This window comes from Sinocyclocheilus anshuiensis, unplaced genomic scaffold (genome assembly GCF_001515605.1).
Source record: "Sinocyclocheilus anshuiensis isolate Anshui unplaced genomic scaffold, SAMN03320099.WGS_v1.1 scaffold1065, whole genome shotgun sequence".
Taxonomy (NCBI): domain Eukaryota; kingdom Metazoa; phylum Chordata; class Actinopteri; order Cypriniformes; family Cyprinidae; genus Sinocyclocheilus; species Sinocyclocheilus anshuiensis.
In genome coordinates this window covers 955,937-970,842 of record NW_015555804.1, presented here as the reverse complement: position 1 = coordinate 970,842, position 14,906 = coordinate 955,937, and the positions used below count along the sequence as shown (strand labels likewise).

Below are 14,906 nucleotides of genomic sequence, written 5' to 3'. Positions count from 1 at the left end.
ATAAAGTCAGAATTGTGAGATATAAACTCGCAATTGCGAGAAAAAAAGTCAGAATTGCGAGTTTTTATTTCACAATTCCGACTTTTCTCAGAATTGCGTGATATAAACTTGCAATTCTGAGAACATATCAGTCTTTTTCCCCCCTCAAAATTGGACTTTAACTCGCAATTGCGAGTTTATATCTCACAATTCTGTGAAAAAACGTCAGAATTGTGACATAAAAAGTCGCAATTAACGTTACCTTTTTAAAATTTATTTAAGAGAACGTCAGAATTGCGTGATATAAACTCGCAATTGCGAGTTAAAGTCCAATTTTGAGGGGGGAAAAAGACTGATATGTTCTCAGAATTGCGAGTTTATATCTCACAATTCTGTGAAAAAAAGTCCGAATTGTGAGATAAAAAGTCAAAATTAACGTTACCTTCTTTTTTTTTTATTCAGTGGCGGAAACGGGCTTCCATACACTTGTAACGGAGCAAGTTACAATAATAAAACCTTGGTGATAACAAAATTGTTGATCGTCTGGAAAATTATGCTACAATTGAGAACATTTATGAAAAATGTATTCATTTGTTAAAAAATTGTAAACAAAAAAATATTTTAGCATATTTTAAACGTCAGAATTTTTAGAATGGTTTTCATAGTGTGCTACTAGTGCTCGAAATGTGATTAAATGCCCTTATTGTTTGTTTTTAAAACGAACACTAAAAATATAAATGTATTCGAGTAACGTTACCTCTGGTATGTCGCGGGTCTCGCTGGATTTCTCGAGGAACCCGAGTCGCGGGAACACACTTTCAGTCCTGCACGGCAGTCGCTCGTGAGAGAGCAAAATATCATCCAGAGAAAAGAAATTCTCCTCCATTCCGATACCCGGAGGAACGGCCATGTAGGATTGCAAGTCCATTTTTATTGTTTAAGATACGTGATCTCTAAATGAGCCAACAAAAATTAAGAGACAGTCAAATAAAGACGAACATGTCAAAACAACAGCACTGTGATAACAGCATTTGGCGCGCAACTTCAAATGAGAAGTAATAGAGCATCGAGCACAGGGAGCAACAGGCGTGAGCAGTCGATAACAGAGTGATCGCAAATCCTCTTTTATTTACAGAACACTTATACTTTAAATATATGCTAAAAAAAGAAAATACCAGGCCAGTAAAAAAATAAAGACAAAAACAGTAGTTTGGTTGGCTGCTGTACTTATTTTATTAGAACATGTTACAATCGTTTTAATCAGCAACGTTCTTTTTAGAAAAAAGAAAACAATCTGAAAAATAAGGAGCAAAAAAGTATTTAAATTAACATATTTAATTAATACGATTTCTTTCTGCATTATGTTTGTGTAGATAAAACGTATTCATACTGATTAATAAATCTATCATGTGCATTTCTCACTTTGGCCATTAGATGTCGCTATATCTTTAATTTACCAACGAAACAGTGTAATTGCAGTGATTACTACTGTCTGTCAGTTAGAACTGGATATCATTCCATTAATAGTCTCATCTAAACATAACAATAGTTTACCAGTGGCCTGTCATTAAAGAGAATTATAATATTAACTTATTAGTATGTTGTAAATTCAAAAGAAGCTTACAACACAATATAAGCAGACACTTGATGAAATTGTAAGTTTTTGTATTGTAACTGCAAGTCAGTTCTGTTCTTAATTAGAGTGTCCCTGTTCTTTAAAGGTCCCAGTTAATATATTATCTCTGTCTGGACTGCCACACACTTTTGTGCGCTTCATCTTCATATAAATGACATTATATACTCAAATCCACTTTGATTTACAGCACAAATATGTGAAAAATAAGTTCACGATAAGGCAATACCAGGTCAATGTCTTCTTTTAAAGAGAAAAGACAGAATAGCAGTTCTAAAGGTCACAGCCAAATTTACAGAACAGACTTGGTACTCTGTTTTATTTCATCTTTCTGGACATAAATTATGGTTTTATTTATAGTGCACATTATATAGTACTCAAAATGGTCCACAGTGTGACATTGCTCAGTGCCCTGAACACATTATAGACTACTTTAACTAAAATGTTTTTGTATTGTGAGATAGGCAGGCAGTAGGAAATAATATAATAATCATATTTTATGCTAGTTTTAAATAGCCCCAGCGGAACCAAATGTAATCATTTACAGCAGTGTCTGTGGTTGTTATGGTCCTGGTTACAAGATCATGTCTACTTAAAAGATTTAAGTTTTATGCAGTGCACACTATGATATTATTAGTGATGTGGTCCATACATAATTTATGAATGCAGAAATATTAATAAGCATAATATACTGATTTACTGCAAGCGATGAGTCTAATACAGCAGAGATAGATGCTTTGTCTTACTGAAAGTTTATTTGATTGTATTGCATATTATTTAGTTGTATATTGCAATTATCTGTCAGCATGCCTTATATTTGTTATATATAGCCTACATATATATATATATATATATATATATATATAAAAAATTTTTTACAACTTTTACTTTTTCCTGTTAATTATGATGTGTGTTTGTGTGTAGGCTACTAATTATTTGTCAACATACTAAAACAATCATGCCAATAAAGGACTTTGTAACTGGAAACTGACAGAAAATTATGCACATATCAGTTTGTGATCTTTAAAATAAACCATGGTTTTCCTTCTGTCAGTAAATGCCCTGAGATTTCATGACTGCTGACCTACACTCGCATTTTTTGGCCCCATTATGGAGATGAAAATCTATCACTTTCCTCTAGATACCAACTGAAGCATTTATTAGGCCTCCGACTGAAGTGTTGCTAAATTAAATCATGTCTGCCGCCTCTGTGTTAACTTCGTTACGGCAACGTTACTGGGTCACATCTCTGCCCTCCTTTAACACCATATTCAGATCACCAATCGGCTGTTGGAGGCGAGACGTTGTCTGCGTAAAAAAAAGGACAGGACACTTCTTAATAATTGATTGATTGGGCTAGATATTGTAAATCCATGCTCGCGTTTACAGCACATCTCGCCACTGTTAATCCGCGTATGCGCAGTAACCGCCTCTATTGTCTCCCGGCAGCACAGCAGCAGCAGCAGCGCACGGACGGATCTGCGCGTGCAGGGGAGCGGCACACGCTGACCCGAATCTCCCGGCAGACTGAGGGAGGACGAGCGGACCTGGACGTATGCACTGGACGGGTATCATGGCTGATGAATTTTGAGCCAGTCCTCTCTGAATAAGAGAGAGCTTTTTGCATTCAGAGAACTGCGGATGTGTTGTTGCGCGTGGTGATTTTGGGCAGGCTGTCCTGTCAGTTGCTTATAAGCGGAGAACGTGTTGCGTTTTTGCTCGCGCGAACGGCTTTATTATCACCCCCTTGTTCCCTAAGGTGATTATTGAGACTTTAAGTCCATGATTCGACCAGGAAAATGGGCTGTTGCGTCTGCGAGACACAGCTGTTTTAGTCAGACTTGACAACCGCGGATTTTAGCGCTTGTTTTGGTCGCTTGTTTGAAGGAGGCTCGAGAAGCACCGCAGGGAGATCCGTGACACCCTTTCCGCGACACCCCCACCCATATTTAGCGGATACTTTTGGATGGGGGGCAAACAGAGTACGGCGGGGCGGCCCCGGGGAGCTTTTCCCGGTGTCTCGACGGATGACAGCGCGGTGCCACCCTCGGCCCACTTCGGACACTACCGGCCAGGTGGCACGATGGGACTGCGCAGCCGCTCGGTGAGCTCCGTGGCGGGGATGGGCATAGATCACAGCGCCACGGTGCCCTTCGGGTTTTACACCCCCAGAGGAACAGACTCGGACAGAGCCGGAGGGGTGTCTGGCTCGGATCCCGCTCATAGCGGGAATGGATACCAAGAAACGGGCGGCGGGCACCACACGGACGGTATGCTTTACCTGGGGTCCCGGGCGTCGTTGGCAGACACGTTGCCCCTGCACATCGCGCCCCGATGGTTTAGCGCCCATAGCGGTAAGTGATAACTTAAGCATTAACACAGGGCGCAGTGGCACAAAGCTACATCGATGCCACCACATGTAGTACGGAATATCACTTGAGGGCACGCTGCTGCTCCAGTTTTCGCGCCGGCGGGAGGGGGAATGCGCACGAGACCTGTCTGACCAACGACTGGCGCGAATCGACGTTAATAAACCAGATTGCCAAATCTTACTGGGACAATTAGCTTGTGATTACAAAGGGAGGGGGACTCAGTGGTTATCATCCTCTTAGCTCGAAACACAATATTTCTCTGTGACTGTGGTAAGGATTTTGATTAATGACAATGACTCAAATCTTTTGAATCACTTCACTCAAAAGATTTGGTTTGTTTAGCGACTGTTTAGCGATGTCAGTAGGTGGCGACTATCAAGTTTATTTTTTGTGTGCGAGAGTCACTGAATCAATTCCTGAACCGATTCGTAAAAAAACATTATTTTTTACCTCCATTTTTGTCATCAGTTTGTGATCTAACCCATGGTTTTCCTTCTGTCAGTAACTGTCAAATGCCCTGAGATTTCTTGGCTTGCTTACAGAATACACTCGCATTTTTGGCCCCATTATGGAGATGAAAGACTATAATTTTTCTCTACTCAAGCATTTATTAGGCCTCCGACTGAATGGTTGCGAATGAAAACATGAGGAGTACCTAAATTAAATCATGTCTGTCGCCTCTGTGTTAACTTCGTTATGGCAACGTTACTGGGTCACCTCTCTGTCCTCCTTTAGATCACCAAGCGGCTGTTGGAGGCGAGACGTTGTCTGCGTGAAAAAAAGAAAGGACACTTCTTAATAATTGATTGTTTGGGCTAGATATTGTAAATCCATGCTCGCGTTTACAACACATCTCGCCACTGTTAATCCGCGTATGCGCAGTAACCGCCTCTATTGTCTCCCAGCGGCGGCGGCGGCAGCGGCACAGCGGCACACGCTGAATCGATCTCCAGGCAGACGGAGGGAGGACGAGCGGACCACTGGACGTATACTCTGGACGGGCATCATGGCTGGTGTATTTTGAGTCAGTCTTCTCTGAATAAGAGAGAGCTTTTGCATTCAAAGTACTGCGGATGTGTTGTTGTGCCTGGTGATTTTGGGCAGGCTGTCCTGTCAGTTGCTTATAAGCGGAGAACGTGTTGCGTTTTTGCTCGCGCGAACGGCTTTATTATCACCCCCTTGTTCCCTAAGGTGATTATTGAGACTTTAAGTCCATGATTCGACCAGGAAAATGGGCTGTTGCGTCTGCGAGACACAGCTGTTTTAGTCAGACTTGACAACCGCGGATTTTAGCGCTTGTTTTGGTCGCTTGTTTGAAGGAGGCTCGAGAAGCACCGCAGGGAGATCCGTGACACCCTTTCCGCGACACCCCCACCCATATTTAGCGGATACTTTTGGATGGGGGGCAAACAGAGTACGGCGGGGCGGCCCCGGGGAGCTTTTCCCGGTGTCTCGACGGATGACAGCGCGGTGCCACCCTCGGCCCACTTCGGGCACTACCGGCCAGGTGGCACGATGGGACTGCGCAGCCGCTCGGTGAGCTCCGTGGCGGGGATGGGCATAGATCACAGCGCCACGGTGCCCTTCGGGTTTTACACCCCCAGAGGAACAGACTCGGACAGAGCCGGAGGGGTGTCTGGCTCGGATCCCGCTCATAGCGGGAATGGATACCAAGAAACGGGCGGCGGGCACCACACGGACGGTATGCTTTACCTGGGGTCCCGGGCGTCGTTGGCAGACACGTTGCCCCTGCACATCGCGCCCCGATGGTTTAGCGCCCATAGCGGTAAGTGATAACTTAAGCATTAACACAGGGCGCAGTGGCACAAAGCTACATCGATGCCACCACATGTAGTACGGAATATCACTTGAGGGCACGCTGCTGCTCCAGTTTTCGCGCCGGCGGGAGGGGGAATGCGCACGAGACCTGTCTGACCAACGACTGGCGCGAATCGACGTTAATAAACCAGATTGCCAAATCTTACTGGGACAATTAGCTTGTGATTACAAAGGGAGGGGGACTCAGTGGTTATCATCCTCTTAGCTCGAAACACAATATTTCTCTGTGACTGTGGTAAGGATTTTGATTAATGACAATGACTCAAATCTTTTGAATCACTTCACTCAAAAGATTTGGTTTGTTTAGCGACTGTTTAGCGATGTCAGTAGGTGGCGACTATCAAGTTTATTTTTTGTGTGCGAGAGTCACTGAATCAATTCCTGAACCGATTCGTAAAAAAACATTATTTTTTACCTCCATTTTTGTCAGCTTCAAAACATAACAATAATAAGCAAAGTAACTTGAGTTCCAGTACAGTACATTATTTTAACCACAGTTGGTTATAAGTCAACATATTCATAGATAGTCTGCACCTTTTTCTTCTCATTGAGTTCATGATTAACTCACTTGACAAACTAAGTGAACAATAGTCAGTTGGTCAGCATAAATAAACATAGATGCCCAGTCTATCTTTCGCGACTCATTGAGTTTGTTCTCAATGAAATGTCTCATTCTTTGTTGCTCTGAATCTTGTTCAGACTTGGTCAGTGATTCATACAGTAGTTGTTTAACCAGTAAAATGCTCTTCACAAACACTACTCGAAAGCTACATATTCATGCTATATTAGTCCTTTAGGACAGTCACTTCCATCTAAAGGAAGAGACAGAAATATGAGTCAGCACATGGAAGTGAACAAGAACGATTCATTCACGACTAAAACACCACTACTGGGCTTGTCAAGGCCTGAGCCGCAGAGCGCTCTTGATGCCTTACAGCCTCAGTCCCTCAGTGCTCATTAAGCAAGCCGCAAATGTGGCCTCCAGAGGAAACCTGTAAGATGTAAACAATTCGACTCCGTTTTTTTCCTTAAATGTTATTTCACTGACACCAAATGAGGTTTCCCTCATTATCAGGGAACGTAGCTCATGTTAACAGGTGAGGCGTTCAGCCTTGAATGTCATGGTGTGTGATTTGGCTTCTAAACAGTGATCACCCACAGGTTGCCAGGTTGCTACTGTGAGTTAATGAATGTCACAGTGAACAGAAGAGAGGTCAGGTGCCTTTCTGAAGGGTGGGGCTCAGGGATCATGAGGGGAAACGGTTCTAGGAAAAGTACTGCCTGTTCCCCGGTGTTTGAAAGTAAGACTTAGTAAATAGGTATATTCTCATGTCAAATGCTTAATGAAATGGGAAAGACTCATCTGAAACGCTGAATTAAACATACCCACTCATATCAGCCCAGTTTATCTAAAGCTGCATAAATGTGAATACATTTACTCTGCAATTTTATTGCAGAGTAAATGTATTTTAAAGAGATAGTAATGTTTAGTAATCTTTTATTCACTTTCATGTAGTTCCAAACCTGTGTGAATTTCTTTCATCTGTGGAAGACAAAAGCAGATATTTTGAAAAGTATTGGGGTTTTCTGTCCATACAGTGTCAAAAACAAAGCCATTGTTCAAAATATTTTCTTTTGTGTTCCACAGAAGAAAATAAGTCATACTGTAAGTACATACTGTACTGTAACAGTTGGATTTGTTAAAAACAGATTTGTTAAACAAAACATTAATTCTTTTTTTTACTCTATTTTGTAATAAAATGGTCCTTCACAACCAGTATACTTGAAAGCTACATATTCATTCTATATCAGTCTTTTAAGACAGTAATCTGTTGGTTTGAGCATCCTAACTAGCAACAGAAACATTAGCTTAACTAATGGTGTGAGTTCACGGTGGGACTATCTGTTTGGCTGGCCAATGGCAGATGGACGGAGTGTTCAGGAAACCTGTTTGACACTCTCTTTTTTCAATTCGATTCAGCCAGTGCCACAGAAACCTCATCTTTAATTAATTAATGCACATTTATGGTTTACAGTTTTGTTGTTAGACTTTTCAAAAGAAAATATAACTATATAGATTTGACAAGTAAGCGGTGAGCTTATATTATCTGTAGAGCTTAACCCCCTACAGGCTCCACAAGGCATGAATGAGGCTGGATTCAATCAGTGTCTTACAAGTAAATTCTGTTTATTCTCACTAGGCAAACAGAATTTTTGTTTACACGAGTGGTTGGCCTACTTGCAACACATTGCAGAGAACTTTAAGCCTACTTGCTTTATTCATTTATCTCCTGTGTCAAACTTCATCCATGTTTTTTACAGTAACTGCAAAATGTAAATGGTGGAATGTTCTTATGTCCTCAAGTTTATTTGATATTCTGATCCTATGATATGTCATTTTTTTATTGCCTACCAGGAGAATATGATTGCTTAGAAAAGTAGCACTCTCCTCAACAAGCCGCACAACTTGAGATGTCATTCATGTTCGTAGCACAAACATGTGGGATGTGTTATGGGCTGGAAATTAAGTATGAGCAATAGTAGTTGTGATGTTTTTCTTAGCAAGCACCACTAATCATCAATAATTGCCTTTATTTAAAGAGTAAGCATGCTGGTGATTTAAAGTTGACTCATTGATAGTTGTTTATTGAGAGGAAGTTGTTCAGATTAATTGTAGGCTCATTGTGTTAGTAACTGTGTTTAATTTCCAATTAGAAAGTGGTATTTCGTGCTAATCATTTTGTCGAAATAATGATTTAAATTCTGTGCTGTCATGTCAGTCTTTACATACTGTAACTAGTTTGCTTATTTCAAAGCTGGTTCATTCATGTTAGAGATGTAGCGTCTGTGTTGAAGGCTGGTCAACTCATTGAGGCTTTCACTCACCTGTTTGCTGCATGCAAGCAGATTAAAAGCAACAGTAATCGCTCTGCTAAAAGTGCTGTTTAATCATTATTCCTCACCCATTAGAAAACTGAGTAATCATTCGCTGGCCTTCACTGCTGCATGTTTCCCGCTTTTAAAGCAGCCCTCATATCACAACGGAAGTCTTTAAGATGACATTTTAAGTCAACATCAACATTTCGCATTAATTGCAACCAAAATAGTGTGTTACGGTGCTGGTTTTGGTGGCAAGTCTTTTAGGAATGTTGGGATTGTGGAACATCTGTGCTGATCTGTCTGGCAGCAGGATACAAGAAATATAGGTCACTCTCTCAAATTGTTTCTGCTGTTTCTTTGCCTCACTGGTCTCTCTCTCTCTCTCTTAGCTCAGGGTGTAATTCATTTATGCAAAGACACAGATGCACATACACTTGCGCTGCATCTTACTGACACAAAAGCAAGTCACAGAGTCTCAAAAACAAAATCAGACATGCACGTATGCACAGATACACAGGTTGTGTTCCACTCGCCCAGTGGTGTCCTCTGAAGTGCACTTCACAGGATTTTCGGCCATCTTAAGTGAAAAAAGTTGAGGGTCCAGCTAAAATGAGGGGTTTGGAGTAAATAATTTGTGTACCATATATAAATACTGTATATCGAATGTCTTAATGTAAATACACTTTTTTTTCAAATAGGATTTATGTAATTAAAAAAAAAGTTCTGTAGATTTAGAGGTTCTAAATTTAGGAGTTTAGAGTATTCTGATGATTTCCAGTATTCAGTTATTTCTTGTTTAGGTGCTGGTTTGGGATTTCTTAATTTCCTGATGCCAGCATATACAGCACTCGTTCACTCTCTAATTTCAGACATCTGCCCTACTTCTGTTTAATTCACCTGAGACAGGTGAGACTTTACATATCAACATATCTCCAAACAAGATAAACAACTTCTTCCCTGCCCCGAGGCCATACAAGTTTCGTAAATATTATTTAAAAACTCTAGCCGTGATTTTTTTTCCCATTAGCCTGATAATTTGAGGTGTGGCTGGGTTGTGTTTTATCTCAGTCCCTATGCTTTGCTTGGTGGCCTGCCAGCTCGTATTTATCAGCACAGCTCTTTCTGTTTATATATTTCGCAGAGCACAGTACTTTGGGACAGTAAAATCTAAAATAAGGAGAGGTGTGGTGGCATAGGGATTTTCTCACATGAGAAAATGGGCCAATGTTTACAGTGGTGCATCCTGGGTAATGCTGTGCCTGAAGCAGTGGTGGGACTAGCCAAGATTAAAGTGGAAATGTCTTCTGCCCATTTCAGTCAAACCACCATGAAGGCTCAGTTTAATCACTGAAGTGGTTAGGAAACCAAAGTACTTTGTCACTGAACAACAACAATAACAATGGTAACAGCAAAACATTATCTTAGCTTATTTTAGAATGGCCTTATAAGACTTTACGGTTAGCAATGTAAACACATCGCATTGGATTATGAGCTCTGTAAACAGCTCCCTTTGTAGTAACTCTTGTATTCATTTGTTTAGCAAAGACTCTTTGTTCATAAAAGCCTGCGACTACACAACTACTGGTCATATGCTTATCAAATGAAGCATTATAGCATGAATGTGGATCAAAACGGTAACTGCCAATTTAAAAAGAACCTCAAAGGTATTAATGCAATAATAACACTAAGATGCGCCTCTTTGTGCTCTGAAAACAAACAAAATCTGTGTGATTACAATGCCAACTGAAACCTCTCATGTGACATTTCATAGTTTGAGCAGTTCAGAACTTGTTTGGCATGCAGCCTTAGCACATTTTACTGAAAAACAAGACATCAGTTTCACATAAAGTCTCAATTTTTCAAACATTAAGCCATTCTGTAATGTGTAATATATAAAATCGGTTTATATACACTGAATTAGATACAAAAAGAAATTAGATATTTTTTTTTTACATATATGGACATTTCAAATGCATATAGACTATCTCACAATCATTATATTATGTTTGATAATGACATAATAAAGAGGTATTATAAAGTTTTGGTCTCTTTATTATATCTCTTCTATGTAAAGAATGCTGACAAAGAGTAAAAGGAAACTGTACAAAGTAGAAATACTGAAAACAAAGCTTTCGTGGCTTGTACACACAAACCTAATTATAGCATTAGCCATGTAGCTATCTGCTAATTACTGCAACTCTCTAAAGGAAACAGAAGCTGTCAATGACAAGTAAATAAAGTGATGGCCAAATAGCAAGTCAGCCAATACAATAATATCAATTGTAATAAAAAAAACTCAATGGTTTACATTATCATTTAGTCTGATCGATCACTATATTCACAGAAATAAGGAACACACAGTTTTGATAGTGCTGAACCTTAAAGGGTTAGTTTACTCATAAATGAAAATTATGTTATCATTTACTCAAGTTGTTCCAAACCTGTATGAATTTCCTTCTTTCTTCTGATGAACACAAAAGAAGATATTCTGAAGAATGTGTGTAACCAAACATTTGAAGGGTCCCCTATGACTTCCATTGTATTTTTTTTTTCCCCATACTATGAAGTCAATGGGACCATCAACTGATTGGTTACACACATGCTTCAACATATCTTCTTTTATGTTCAACAGAAGAAATAAACTCATACAGGTTTGGAACAACTAGAGTGTGATATATATATATATATATATATATATATATATATATATTGAATATGATATTGTAAATAAATTATACATGGCATTATGTAATTTGTAATTAAAAAAATCGAATAAAAAAAATTAATAGTCAATTTGATATATAAATAATTTTAAAATATATTGATAATTTTACATAGAGAAATATATTGAACATGTAAATAAACAATATTTTTTCAAATTTTTATGAGAATAAATTTGAGGGTCTAAATTTAGGGGTTTTGGGTATTTATGGGTATTATTGTAAGTATTATTTTGATATAATATAAAAGAATATATAATATAAAATAATGGGAAATATTATATTGAATATTTATATATTCATTCAGTATTGATTTTCAATATTCATTCATAAAAAATATTGGGGAGTATATATATATATTCTGTCATTATACTCAACCCCTATTCTGCTGAACTCAAGTTTGAACTTCTACACATATCCCCTTCTCAGTGCATATAAGGTGCAGTGTACACTGCGTAGCGCCCATGTGAATCGGAACGCATACCTTCAACACATACCGCAGAGTTGAAGGAGGTCGGCTGTTGCTGTGACAACCCTGTCGCTTGCCACCGCTGTTTTCAGGCTTCAGTCTTACATGCGGCCTCAACAAGCCTGCCACCCCCACAACACTCGCACACTCATTTCACCGAGACCCAGAGGGAGGGAGAGCGAGAAAGAGAGAGACATTTCCCCCCGCCCCGTCACTCACACTTCCTGCATGTAGCGGCTCCTGTGAATGACAGCTGCCAGAGCTCCTTCAATGAAGGAAGAGCTGCTAGTGCAAATGACTGGCCAATTAGCAGTGCCTAGTGGAGGCCATGACAACAGTTGGCGACCAAACCATGCCATTATACAGTGGAGACCAGCTTAAGATAAACCTGTGACAAGCACAAGGGCGGCTTGTGTCATCCCAGGGACTTCTGCGATGTAGTTTTACGATGTTTTTTTGCCATTGTGTGCTCACTTCCTTGTCTTTTGTGTCCTTACACATTGTTACGTGTTCGTCCGCATGCTATTGACGAGAAAAATATACCCCCGTCTTTTCTCAAGGGCCAAAACAACATCCTGTAATCAGGACGTTTACAGAGGAAAACAGTATGTCTGCATCTATAACCACACACATATAAACACACTCAAAGACACTCCTCTCCCTCTCCATGTCATTACCTCCCTCTCGTTCTGCTGTTGCCATGGAAACAGCTGTTCTTTTCCCACTGAAGGTAATAAGTTGAAACTAGTTGAGGAGAGTTCGTTCTCATGTCATGCGAACATGGTTGCGCCCATGTATGGGCATCCTGGCCGTTCCATTCAGGAGCGTCGGAGGCTGTGATTCAGATGGCCCTCCACCACCGCCGCCGCTGAGACCCAATAAGCCTCCTTGCAGACAGTGTTCTTTGAGAGCTGATAAGAAGTGAAAACAACATGCAATATTGATTTGTTTTTGTTACTGCTTTCGGTTTCTTTCATGTGCTGTATCTCTGTGTGCTTCGCATTTAAATGCGTTTGTGTCTTTTAACATTCTTACAGTATATTATGTAGTGACAGACTGATAAATTTGAGATTGTTGTAATTGGTGGATAACAAGTGCCTGATTGACTGACTGACTGATTGACAGACTGACTGACTGACTGACAGAAGTGAAAGTTGTGTCATTTCCAAAATCTGGAATTATTTTCCATATGTTATATTTTGGATGTTGGTGTGCTGGCGTCCCTTACCCAGTTTCCTGAGTAGCTTAACTAGCAACATTTATTTGGTAAACCGGCAATTATTATAGTGAACATCATGGCTTGTCACCAGTACCGGCTAAACTAGCCTGAATAAAATAGTGCCTTCAAATTTATAGAACTTATTCATTATATCTTTTGTACATGTAAATATTTTATTTAGTTAGTTTTATTGGTCGATGTTGACAGATATTTCACATTTCCTCTATTTTTACATTTAGATTACTGTCGTCATTTAATGCTCACTTAAAGTTAATCTTTAAAAACTTTAATATTTAAGTAACACTAATAAATGTAACTTTTAGCAAATCTCTTTGGTTTTAGATTTTGGTATTTCTTTACACTACATTCAAAAGATTTTTTTTTTTTTAATGTTCTCTTATGTTCCCCAAGGCTGCATTTATTTGATAAAAAAAATACAGTAAAAACGGTGATATTGTGAAACATTGTTCCAATTTAAAATAATTGTTTTCTATTTTAGTATATTTTAAAATGTAATGTATTCCTGTGATGTCAAACTGAATATTCAACAGCCATTACTCCTTCAATGTCATATGATCCTTTAGAAATCATTCTAATATGCTTATTTAGTGCTCAAGAAACATTTATTATTATCAATGTTAGGGCTGAACGATTAATTGCATTTGCGATAATATCGCGTTTTTAACTGTTTAACTCTTTTAACTGTTTAATAGTATTAATCTCTAAAAAAAATCTTACAGTCGGTTAAAGATTAACCGGCCAATATGGGCATCCCTATGGATGCAAACAATTTATGCGTGAATAAATGGGACTTTTATTTTGGAATGATCGCCTAAAACATGGCTTAAACCAAATCTTCAGTTTGTTTTACCAGGTTATAATTCAGTTCGGAAAGATAGAGTTGGGAGTCAAGGAGGAGGGGTAGTTACGTTTATAAAAGATGGAATGACATATAGAGTTCTTGCAGAGGTGAAGGAGTTGGAGTGTGTTTTGGTTTAGATTTTTTATCATGAGAACTCACTTGTAGTATGTAACTTTTATAATCCATGTTAAAACATGTCATTAAAATCACTTGAAACGTTGAAAGAGGTAAGAAAGAGTTATGGTGTGGGGATTTTAATACTCACAATTGGTTATGGGGTAGTAAAAAAATAGATTCTAATGGGGAAATAATAGAACAATTTATGGAGGAGAGATCTTTAGTTTGCTTAAGCTCTGGAGAAGGTACTAGATATAATGTAATAGATAATACGGTATCATGTTTAGATCTTACATTGATATCAAATGAAATGGCTGAGATTTGTGGATGGAAAGTAATCAGCGACAACACAATTGGAAGTGATCACTTTCCAATAATTTGTAAATTAAATGTTAGAAATCATAATACGGGACATTATCTTCAAAAGAAATGGATGTATGAGAAGGCAGACTGGGCCTACACGATATTTTTGTCGGTCACGATAGTCACTGTGTCAGATTACACGATTTTGACTCCTAAAATCTTGTCGTGTCGTGGACAAGAAACATGTCAGACTACACGCTGCTTCCTGACCATTCATCACGTGCCGTCTTTAACGACGCGCGTGATGTCATCGAGAAGGTGGAACTAGCGACTGACTTACGAAAACAAGAGTGTAAACATTGCTGCAGCGCTTCCGCTATAGTTCGCCAGCATTTTTCTTTCTTTGTTCTGTCATGGTAGTCCCTCGATGACACATCATACAGGCAGGAGTACTGCTGCCACAGCTCCACGAACCTTTCCTCCATCTCATAATTCCACCTAGCAGCACCATCG

At 39.3% G+C, this 14,906-nt stretch overlaps 2 protein-coding genes and 1 pseudogene across 2 annotated transcripts in view; 2 read left to right on the top strand and 1 right to left on the bottom strand.

Annotated features, from left to right (window-relative positions):
- Nucleotides 1-3,953, bottom strand: part of LOC107674995 (DNA replication complex GINS protein PSF3-like) — an 8,360-nt gene extending 4,407 nt beyond the window's left edge. The window contains exons 1-2 of the mRNA XM_016469171.1: nucleotides 3,894-3,953; nucleotides 737-932 (exon numbers count right to left, since the gene is read on the bottom strand). Coding sequence (XP_016324657.1) covers nucleotides 737-907 — 171 coding nt within the window. The 5' untranslated portion in view covers nucleotides 908-932; nucleotides 3,894-3,953. The remainder of the gene's footprint in view (nucleotides 1-736; nucleotides 933-3,893) is intronic.
- Nucleotides 3,579-3,974, top strand: LOC107674950 (E3 ubiquitin-protein ligase znrf1 pseudogene; annotated as a pseudogene).
- A 629-nt stretch (nucleotides 3,975-4,603) lies between these two features.
- Nucleotides 4,604-14,906, top strand: part of znrf1 (zinc and ring finger 1) — a 34,316-nt gene continuing 24,013 nt past the window's right edge. Inside the window, exon 1 of the mRNA XM_016469167.1 lies at nucleotides 4,604-5,770. Coding sequence (XP_016324653.1) covers nucleotides 5,383-5,770 — 388 coding nt within the window. The 5' untranslated portion in view covers nucleotides 4,604-5,382. The remainder of the gene's footprint in view (nucleotides 5,771-14,906) is intronic.